The sequence below is a fragment of the Phalangium opilio genome, unplaced genomic scaffold (genome assembly GCF_054372755.1).
Source record: "Phalangium opilio isolate 3A_F unplaced genomic scaffold, DU_Popi_V2 ptg000082l_1, whole genome shotgun sequence".
NCBI classification, from domain to species: Eukaryota; Metazoa; Arthropoda; class Arachnida; order Opiliones; family Phalangiidae; genus Phalangium; species Phalangium opilio.
Window position 1 is genome coordinate 7,791,505 of NW_028324189.1, and position 10,457 is coordinate 7,801,961.

Below are 10,457 nucleotides of genomic sequence, written 5' to 3' on the forward strand. Positions count from 1 at the left end.
AGCTACATTGTTGAGAGCGTGATTGAGTGCGCCGTCAGAAAAAGACACGTCGTCTGCTTAAAGACGGTTGGAGGTTTCACGATCACGACTGGGCGTAACGCTGGATAAAGTAACCCGGATTTGGTAATTTATTAAGGTTTTTATCATAATTTTTGATTGTATTTGAAGTGGAAATGTTTGTCTATTAATTTCAATTTAAAATAGTCAATGAAACTGTGCAAATCAAGCTAAACTGTGGGTTCGTAAATTGCGTCAACGACGTTAGGCTTAGTGTGGCGAAGGCCTAGCCTTTGGTTCGTAAATTGCGTCAACGAGGTTAGGCTTAGTGTGGCGAAGGCCTAGCCTTTAGTAAGTACTACTATGTTTCAAGTTTTCAACTTTCAAAGTCTCAAATTTTTCAAAATCAAGAGTATTAGCGATATAAGTTTATTAATCAACCCGTACAAATCATAGCCTTGGGGTGTAAACGTAGGGAAATTATCTAGTCAGTATTGGATGTTACGGTATTTTGAGCTGAGCGGTGATCTTTGACTTTAATGATCGCTTTAATATTGGCCTCCGTTTTCGCAAATGTAAGGTTAGTTTCTCTAAGCTAGGTGTAAACTTTCTGTTCTACAATTTTTAAGGGAAAACGTTCAGATGAATAGTTTGCGGCTCAAATGCGTGAACCCCTGTTTTAACCTTTATTTGTCAAAAGTTTTTGATAGATTAAGAATGCAATTTTTAAATTGTGGAAGTTTAATGTAAACTGACCCTTCTTTTAAGTTTGCTTAATTAATTTATTGAAAAGTTATTGTAAGATATTGCCGTGTCATTTTAAGCCACTTAGCTGGCCGAAAATGTTTTAACTCCGGTAGAAAATGCCACAGTAAGAACATTTTTGAAAGATCAATCTGAATAGTTTTAATTATCCTAATTTATTACTAATTGAGCCTTCAAGTGAACCGTTTGCGCCGAAGTATTTGAGATTGCAACAAGTTGCGTAGTTTAGTACTTTACCTTGGAATTTTTTAGCGAGTTTTGATAGACTTTGTTAAATATGACCTTTGAAGGAAACTTAAACCTTAGTTGATTTTATATTTTGGAGCCAATTCTTAAAGTTTTTAAGCGAGTTATTGCTGCTTTTCGAGCCAGGTTTGATGGCGCCTATTAATAATCTTTGGTGTAAATATGGGTGTCCGGCCCGTTTGTTTTCACCGTAACAAATTATTTTGCCCTATCGAAATGGCTTTTTTGAAAGAATTTAGAAGTTTAGTTTGGGAATTTAGATTTGATTGGAGTTTTTAGCAAGTTCTAAGGACGTTTAGCTTTAGTCACTTATGATAAAATGGCACTGTTTTCACGAGTAACATTTATTCCATACTTAGTCTAAATATTTGAAATTAATCTTATTAAATTTTTGAATCGGCTTAGTTAAACTTAATTGTACCGTTCGTGGTCCCACTATTCAATCTTTTTAGTCGGTTTAAAAGTAATTCAAAATGATTATTTATGCCCTTAATTGTTAAATATTTCAAGATTGACCCTAAACCGTATTTTTACCGATATGATATTTATTTTTCTAATTAAGTTAAATGATTTATTTGAATGTGAAATTAATGTTATTCTAAAAATACTTGTGCCATTTAAGATGATGATGATTTTAAATATAGTTTGAATTCAACAGATTTTATTTTATTTTAGCTATCATCTGTTTCCAAAGGAGAAATTTATGTTGGATTCTAGAATCAATAACTATTTTTTTGGCAAAAGGCACCCAATATTAATCAGGTCAAGGAACCCATTACAATCCCCTTCTTAATTGAGGTCTACACTTTGATTTTATCCGTTGAAAGGGAATCTCATTACCAAAACTATTTAGACAGCCTGTGAGACATTTAGGCAATTATTAGGGTATTTAGTTTATTATTTATTATTCTATTTATTGTTAGAAGGGAAGCGCTTTGTGTCCTTGAAGTTTTAGGGATTTTTCTTTTCGCCAGGACATAAATAAAATCTTACTTATGGAATAGGTGAACACTGGTCCAAGCCCTCCCTTTTAAGAATAATGAACGCGTAATCAGGATTTCAAGGGTGAGATTCCCTTTGCGGTTTTAAGGTATCTAGTTTATGGTTTTAATTATAAATATTTTTAGGGGAAAAGCGTTTGGCAACTCCTTGAGGGAGTTTTGTAGGATTTAAATAAATTTGTGATTTATGTTTAAGGTAGAAGGTTGCTTATACGCTTTGTCCTTTAAAAGTAAACACGATTTTAAGCGGGGTTTAAGGCGAGGCTTAGCTTTTTACGGTATTCTTTCCCTATTACTGTTACGAGTGTGCCTTTTATGCCAAAAAAATAGTCATTTGTCTTATGCCTGAACATTTTGCGTTACGTCTATCGAAAATACTCGACTGGATTTTCGTATTAAGGTAATTAATTTCAAGTTATTCGTGTGCCTTTTTCCAAATAATAAGAATTTCTCTTGCGCAGGAACATTCACTTGAGTGGAGGACATCTAACATCGAGTGGAGGACTTCTAACATCGAGTGGAGGATTTCTAACATCGAGTGGAGGATTTCTAACATCGAGTGGAGGACTTCTAACATCGAGTGGAGGACTTCTAACATCGAGTGGAGGACTTCTAACATCGAGTGGAGGACTTCTAACATCGAGTGGAAGACTTCTATCATCGAGTGGACTCTCATTGGAAATCCCATTCTAAGGACGAAGTTTCCTGGTTTTGGGGGCTCCACAGCGGGCCTTAGTTTAAATTTAATAATTCCCGAGTTGAACAGGGACTTGTTAAATTTAAATTGGGCTCGCAAGGCTTACTTTGGGGGTGGTAGCTTAAGTTTAAAATTTAAGTTTCGATATTGGGGAAGGAACAAAAATAGTCGAAAAACACTTAGGGTAGTTTTTTTGACCTTTTTTATGCTTATTTTATTGTTTTTTTTAATAATTTTTTAATTTTTTAATAAATTTTTCATTAAAAACTTTTTTTTTTGTAAAAAAAATTGTTTTTTAATGTATTTTTTCACTTGTTTTTAAGTAAAAAGCTTAAAAAAAGGGGTCAAAAAAATGCCCCTAAGTCCCGATTAAAAAAAATTGAAACCAAGTTTTGTATCATAAAATTTCAAAGAAAAGAAAGAACGAGGTTTAAGGCAAAATTTATTCAATAAGAAACAAAAAAACCAAGTGTTTACAAAAATTTCGAACAAAAAAAATATTAAAGAGTTTTGTAAGTTAAAGTTTGAACGAAAAAAAAATAATAAGTAGTTACAAATAAAACTCGCGAGCAAAAATTAAAATAAGGGTTACATGTAAAATTTGCAAGTAAAATAGATGAATTTTGTCTTCTAGCTTCGATGATAATCTCCGTATCTTCGAGTCAATGTTGAGAGAGATAGCAAGTCCGGAAGAAGTCATCGTGTAACGGAATCCAACAAAGCTTGTCATCAGGAATGATACATAGCAAGTCCAGAACAGCGGAAGTCATCGTGCAACGTCAATCCAACAAAGGATGGCATCAGGAATGATAAGTCATCGGGAAAGATAAGTCTCGGAATGACCAGCGAGAGAAAAATCAAGAATATCAGCTGCATCTATAAATGAAAACATTAATAACACATCTTAAACTATTGCCTACTTTTGGGCTGTCCTTAATTAAAAAACTGGCTACCAAATTTATAGAGGGACGGAGTACTACCCTAAATTAAAGAAATACTCTGGCTAACTAATTATTTCCCATAATCTTAGAAAACTACATTTATTTTAAATTAAGCTATTGCCTGCTTAGACTCCTAAGGCATTATGGGTCAAACAAAATAATTTATGGCAATAACCTCGAAGATATAAATAAAAAAACCTGTCCTTAATTAAATTTATAAAGAGAGATCAACTAATAGCCAGAGTCTTCCTTTAATTCAGATTGGCAAACTAATTTTTTTCCTTAATTGTATAGGGAAACCTGCCATTTATTTAAATCAAAACTTAATGGGATAAGGCTTAGGCAACCTCGTGTTGTAAAATTAACTATGTGGGGCTTGATTTTCGAAAATCTATCACATCATCTCTAAATTAATTACGTACCGCGATTAATAGCTCGATAATAATAATAATTCCTTTAATTCAGGTTGGCAAACTAATTAATTCCCTAAATTCTATAGGGGAACCTACCATTTATTTAAATCAAAACTCAATGGGACAAGGCTAGGCAACCTCGTGTTGTAAAATTAACTATGTGGGGCTTGATTTTCGAAAAACTGTCACATTATCTCTAAATTAATTACGTACCGCTATTAATAGCTCGATAATAATAATAATTCCTTTAATTCAGGTTGGCAAACTAATTATTTCCCTTAATTCTATAGGGAAACCTACCATTTATTTAAATCAAAACTCAATGGAACAAGGCTAAGCAACCTCGTGTTGTAAAATTAACTATGCGGGGCTTGATTTTCGAAAAACTGTCACATTATCTCTAAATTAATTACGTACCTCTATTAATAGCTCGATAATAATAATAGCCCTTCACTAATTAATAGGGGATTTTTGTAGTTAAGCCTTGTCCAACGTCTCGTTGCAAATTTTATTTACTGTACTTAATTTTCAATAAATAAATAAAATTCACTAACATTTAACGCTGCCTAATTGATTTAAATACTTGAAATAAATTAAATAATTTAAGGGGAGCTAGATGAGTTCGGATTATCGTAAAGGTTAGGCTTACGGACTGTTAAGACACGTGGCGAAGCGATAATGGCCGCTAAAAGTCTTGAAAAGCTTCGAATTCAGCGTGCGTCCTCTGGGGAACCCGATCAGGGAAATGGCGGAACAACCAAGAATCGACCTAAGAAGCCGGGATCTCGATCAGCTGAGCGTGGAAAGGTTTTCCCAAGCGACCACCCCGACGGATTCCAGGCAACGAAATGATCTCGGCTCTAGCTTCCAGCTAGCTAGTAAATTTCCAACGTCGGGGGGCGCTAAAAGCGCCGATGCACGGACTCGGATGGGCCGTGACCTAGGCAGGAAATTCAAATAGCTGAACACGGCTAAGCCTATATTAATGAAAGCTAGGCCTATATTAATGAACGATAGGCATAAATGAATGAAATAATTGAATCATTACCTATTATTAGCATCAATCGTGACGTCACAAGTCAATTATTTCGGTGACGCGATATGACGTCACAAGTCACGTGATATGACGTCACAGGTCACGTGATACGACGTCACAGGTCACGTGATACGACGTCACAGGTCACGTGATATGACGTCACAGGTCACGTGATATGACGTCACAGTCACGTGATATGACGTCACGGTCACGTGATATGACGTCACGGTCACGTGATATGACGTCACGGTCACGTGCTATGACGTCACGGGTCACTTGATATGACGTCACAGTCACGTGCTATGACGTCAGTCACGTGATATGACGTCACGGGTCACGTGATATGAAGTCACGGACACGTGATTAGACGTCACGGGTCACGTGATATGAAGTCACGGACACATTAGACGTCACGGGTCACGTGATATGAAGTCACGGACACATTAGACGTCACGGGTCACGTGATATGACGTCACGGACACATTAGACGTCACGGGTCACGTGATATGACGTCACGGGAAAAAGTCATTTATTCTGTTTATAAGAGTGTGTCATGTCAACATTTTCAAATCACCGCTCTATTATTTTGAGAAATTATACTCTAATTCAGAGGGCGTGAACCAAGTTTCTATACCTTAGCCACTAACTATAATTAGTAAGCTTACAAGTAAAAATAAATTTATCAGGCAGACTTATAAATATTAATGCAATGTTTTATTTCGAAATATATTCCATTTGATACATTCGGATCAATTAATAATTAAAATACTTTTCATTATAACTTTGCTACTATACACAAAATTTCGTTGGCTAATTACCCCGCTTTGCGGTACACTTTTCTCGAAAAAAAGTAATATATACTTCTGTTTATATTCAGACGGTACCAATCAAGTGTCTATAACATATCCATAACTACAATCAGTAAGCTTATAAATAGAAATAATTTTATCAGATAATACTTTATAAATATTATAAATAGTTTTTATTTTGAAATGTATTTCATTGATACATAAGATTTTATTAAAAAGATTAATAGTGAAAATAATAAAAATATTTTTATAAACGCGTAACTTCCGAGTGTTGAGTCCAGGTACTGAAAATAATAAGAAAATTTCAATTATTGACAAATTTTAATCGACTTAGAATTTCCACTGTTTTTCCACGCTAATACCCTACTGAGCATTACGGTGAAAAACGAGGTTGTTAGGATGGAAAACCGGGGTATTTGGCTGGCAAAACGTAGCTTTACGCGTTTGCGTCCAGATCGGAAAAGTGCATTAAGTCACCGAGACCAGAATGCGCGAGTTGTTAGCCCCTCGGTGACACTATAAACTACTTCAATCTCACTATATAAAATTACGTATTGTCGAGGCGTCCGAGTCCGACATTTACACGAAATCCCCTACGCTTCTCGCGAAATGTTCGAAGAAATCAAAGGAAATTACTAAATCAGTAGAAAAAGCATTAATTTTTACTACATAACGGATTGTACATTTATACATTGCTTAAAATATTGCTGAAAAAAGGATTCCACACTTGCTTGGATGAATCATTAAAATTTATTTATCAAAAAACTTATTAAAATACATATATTTTTTATTTCTTTTTAATTTCAAAAACTCAGCTCGCGGATGAATTAGTTAAATTTTCTAAAGTCATTTGCATAATACCGTTTTTTCCCTTTCCTTTGGATTGGGTTCTTCTGATATGCACGTTTGAATCAAAGGCTAGAGATTCCTCCGAGTCGGAACCGCGATCGAGTGAATTGGACATTTGAATGGGATACGTCTTTCGCACTCTGAAGATGACGCGAGAATGAAATTCGCTACTTGAGTTTTCCGCTACGACAGATGGACGTCGTGTAAAGATTGAAAATTGACAATCGTCGAGAAGTTCCGAAGACTTCTCGACGTTATGTCCCGATGAGATTTCAGAATAACCTTGATATACTAGAATCCTAATTTCACAACAAGAAAAAAAGGAGTAATAGTCCTTACATCTCGCCGTCTCGTATCATATTCTCCTCCGTGTCAGTCTCGAACTTGGTTTCCTTGGAGGCGAAAAGTTTGCTGGCTTTTACAATTAGTTCGTTGACCATAGTGTCCAATTGGAAAAGCAAGAATTCCTAGCGTGTAAGTACATTTTTTAGTCAAGTATAATAAAATTAGCTAAAATTAATTAGGATTTCTTACAATTAAATAGAACAATTAGAGTTACTTACCAGTGGTAATTTATTCGATTCAACTTTAGAGACAGTATTGAGCTTCTTCGGGCGCAAAATATTTCCTATGAGTTTCTTGGCAACTTTAGGGGAAAATGGTGCTTCTCCTCTAATTGTTTTGGCTCTTTGGAAGGAAGTTACAAGAGCAGCTCTCACCTGGACAGATAAAAGTTTGTTCTAGCCCTTTTTCAATGTTTCAATAATTAACAATAAAGTAAATAACAAAATAACTTACAAATCCCAATGTTAGAAACGTTATAGAAATTGTTATGGCGTCAAAAAGCGATGTTAAAATGTAACGATGATCCCTTTGTTTTGAGGGCTTTGAGTTTATAATATAGAGTGCTGTCAGTTGTGACGTCAGATCCAAGGTTAAACGTCACGACTCTGCCTTTAGCAATGGGCGGTCATGACAGTTACAGTTTTTTTCTTTATGGGAAAACAGCATGGGTGACGTCACACCGGCGCTTCTGACAGCACTCTATTGACTGTGGAGGTCACGTGGTTAGACGTTTCAACGTCAGATAGAAGTAACTTTTGAACTATCACGATTCCGAACAAGAGAAAACACCATATAACCTGAACAATCAATGAACACGGGATATTTTTAACATCCTGTTGTAACGAAAGTTCAAATTGATTTGATTAGCGACTTACCATAAGACAAAGCAACTGTTTCCAAATTGCAGCGATGGCCTTAACGAATTTCTCTAACAAAGGATGGAATTTCAGGAAATCGAAGCTCATACGAAATAATTTTCGTGACTTGTTTTCTCTAGAATACATAATACAAGATCCCACCCCCAAACCACACGTAGCTAATACGAAACGATTTTCGTGACTTGTTTTCTCTAGAATATATAATACAAGATCCCACCCCCAAACCACACGTAGCTAATACGAAACGATTTTCGTGACTTGTTTTCTCTAGAATATATAATACAAGATCCCACCCCCAAAACCACACGTAGCTAATACGAAACGATTTTCGTGACTTGTTTTCTCTAGAATACATAATACAAGATCCCACCCCCAAACCACACGTAGCTAATACGAAACGATTTTCGTGACTTGTTTTCTCTAGAATATATAATACAAGATCCCACCCCCAAAACCACACGTAGCTAATACGAAACGATTTTCGTGACTTGTTTTCTCTAGAATATATAATACAAGATCCCACCCCCAAAACCACACGTAGCTAATACGAAACGATTTTCGTGACTTGTTTTCTCTAGAATATATAATACAAGATCCCACCCCCAAAACCACACGTAGCTAATACGAAACGATTTTCGTGACTTGTTTTCTCTAGAATATATAATACAAGATCCCACCCCCAAAACCACACGTAGCTAATACGAAACGATTTTCGTGACTTGTTTTCTCTAGAATATATAATACAAGAAACCCACCCCCAAAGCACACGTAGCTAACCACACGTAGCTAATACGAAACGATTTTCGTGACTTGTTTTCTCTAGAATATAATACAAGATCCCACCCCCAAACTACACGTAGCTAATACGAAACGATTTCGTTTGAAACAATACCGGACACCTGCAATTTTATAATAAATAGATTTCGTTTGAAACAATACCGGACACCTGCAATTTTATAATAAATAGATTTCGTTTGAAACAATACCGGACACCTGCAATTTTATAATAAATAGATTTCGTTTGAAACAATACCGGACACCTGCAATTTTATAATAAATAAATTAGTTCATCTATGATAGAACTAAGCAGAAATATTCACTTAATTTGCTTGAATCGGCAACACGAAAGATTTGATTAATCAAACAAATCAAAATCTTAGAAATATATAACTGCAAATGTATTTTTACGCGTGTTTAGGGAAGCTGGCCCAGCAGGTATCGACAGATGAGATTAAAAAAGATGACCTGGGATAGATTAAAGCTCCATTGAATGAAGTATAGTTTAATTACAATTATGTTTGAAATAGGTTTTGTGTTAAAGTTGAAAAATTACCTTTTTCGAGAGTGCCTAAGGGTGCGAAATTTTTAAAAACACGCTGAATAATTATTCTAGATATTGAATAGGATTTTTTTCATCATTATTAGCCGTTCTGAATCGGTTATTTGAATTAATTTACTCTTAATTAGTGAAAAAACGCAAAGTTGAGAAGCTGACTTAAGTACAGAATTTTTTGAAACCCCCGCTACGCAGCATAAACGCCTTCTGTCGCAAATTTCTCGAATTACACGGGTACCTAAGGGTGATTTTTATAAAATTTCTCGGCCTTAGTTTGAGCTAAAAAAACTCGCGGATATTTTAAATCCTGAAGATCCTGAAGTTTTTTGTCTCTTGACAGCATGTACAAAGCTAGGTTACATAGAGATCTAGGTTTGCGCGTGCTGACAATCGATGTTGTAACAAAGTATATACAGAATAAGCTGTCGTCCGAGATTGGGAGTTGCCTATCCTGTAGAGTGAAAACACATTTCCTCACGCGCATTCTTTATCCATGGTTTTACTTAATTCGACAATCAGTTGGTAAGAATTGTCTCTTTCGACCAAGGAGAGATGTCTAGAAAGATGATCAACCTGTGAAAATCAGGTTGTGGCGCTAGGCCTACCTAATAAAATCAGAAGGGGATAATAGAAGAAGGATGACACTCTGTATCCTCTTAATGCTTTAGTTATGTAACGTCATTCTTCCCGAGCTCACCCTTTAAGTTTGCTTTCCCGCTCATCAAACTACAAATGGGCATCGCACCGTAAGGTGAATTCTATCGTTGTTTGGCACTAAATACCCAGCAATCATCCCACAAACCTCGTCTTGACGTGGGATAAAATGCACAAGCGCGTCTTGCCAAATATTTAAGCGCTAATAGAGGAATGATGAGGGAACTATTTATCGGGTATGTGATTCGGTTTAGTAACCTTGCTCTAAATGTTCCGATGTTGGGAAGAGTGACGTTACACTTACCCCGCTTTGTGGTACACTTCTCTCGAAGAGAAGTATTATATACTTCTGATAAAATACATTGAGAGAGACAAAACGAGTCCATTTGTAAAGGATTATTTTTAATTTCATCAAGTTACTTTTAAATCAAATAACTTAATTTGTTTAAAACATGATACCGAGTAAATTTTAAATACAAAACAAATTATA

General features: G+C 35.4%; 1 protein-coding gene and 2 long non-coding RNA genes across 5 annotated transcripts; 1 reads left to right on the forward strand and 2 right to left on the reverse strand.

The window, feature by feature from the left end:
* Nucleotides 1–34: 34 nt before the first annotated feature.
* On the forward strand, nucleotides 35–4,615 carry LOC149651339 (uncharacterized). Of its 2 annotated transcripts, none has more exons than XR_016371175.1 (4): nucleotides 35–136; nucleotides 205–348; nucleotides 1,684–2,409; nucleotides 2,471–4,615. It is a non-coding gene; the product is annotated as an uncharacterized LOC149651339 (long non-coding RNA). The 2 variants fall into 2 exon arrangements; XR_016371176.1 differs by having other exon boundaries at nucleotides 35–123.
* Nucleotides 3,132–5,109, reverse strand: LOC149651340 (uncharacterized). The gene is made up of 2 exons (XR_016371177.1): nucleotides 4,710–5,109; nucleotides 3,132–3,582 (listed from the first exon to the last, which is right to left on the reverse strand). It is a non-coding gene; the product is annotated as an uncharacterized LOC149651340 (long non-coding RNA).
* Nucleotides 5,110–6,636: 1,527 nt separating this feature from the next.
* Nucleotides 6,637–8,106, reverse strand: LOC149651341 (uncharacterized). 2 transcript variants are annotated; one of them, XM_089848221.1, is made up of 3 exons: nucleotides 7,975–8,106; nucleotides 7,318–7,473; nucleotides 6,637–7,221 (listed from the first exon to the last, which is right to left on the reverse strand). In XM_089848221.1, exons 1-3 carry the CDS (start codon nucleotides 8,101–8,103, stop codon nucleotides 7,090–7,092), a joined length of 417 nt encoding a protein of 138 aa, XP_089704347.1. In that variant the 5' UTR covers nucleotides 8,104–8,106; the 3' UTR covers nucleotides 6,637–7,089. The 2 variants fall into 2 exon arrangements, with proteins under 2 accessions (XP_089704347.1, XP_089704348.1); XM_089848222.1 differs by having other exon boundaries at nucleotides 7,092–7,228; nucleotides 7,321–7,473.
* Nucleotides 8,107–10,457: the final 2,351 nt, after the last annotated feature.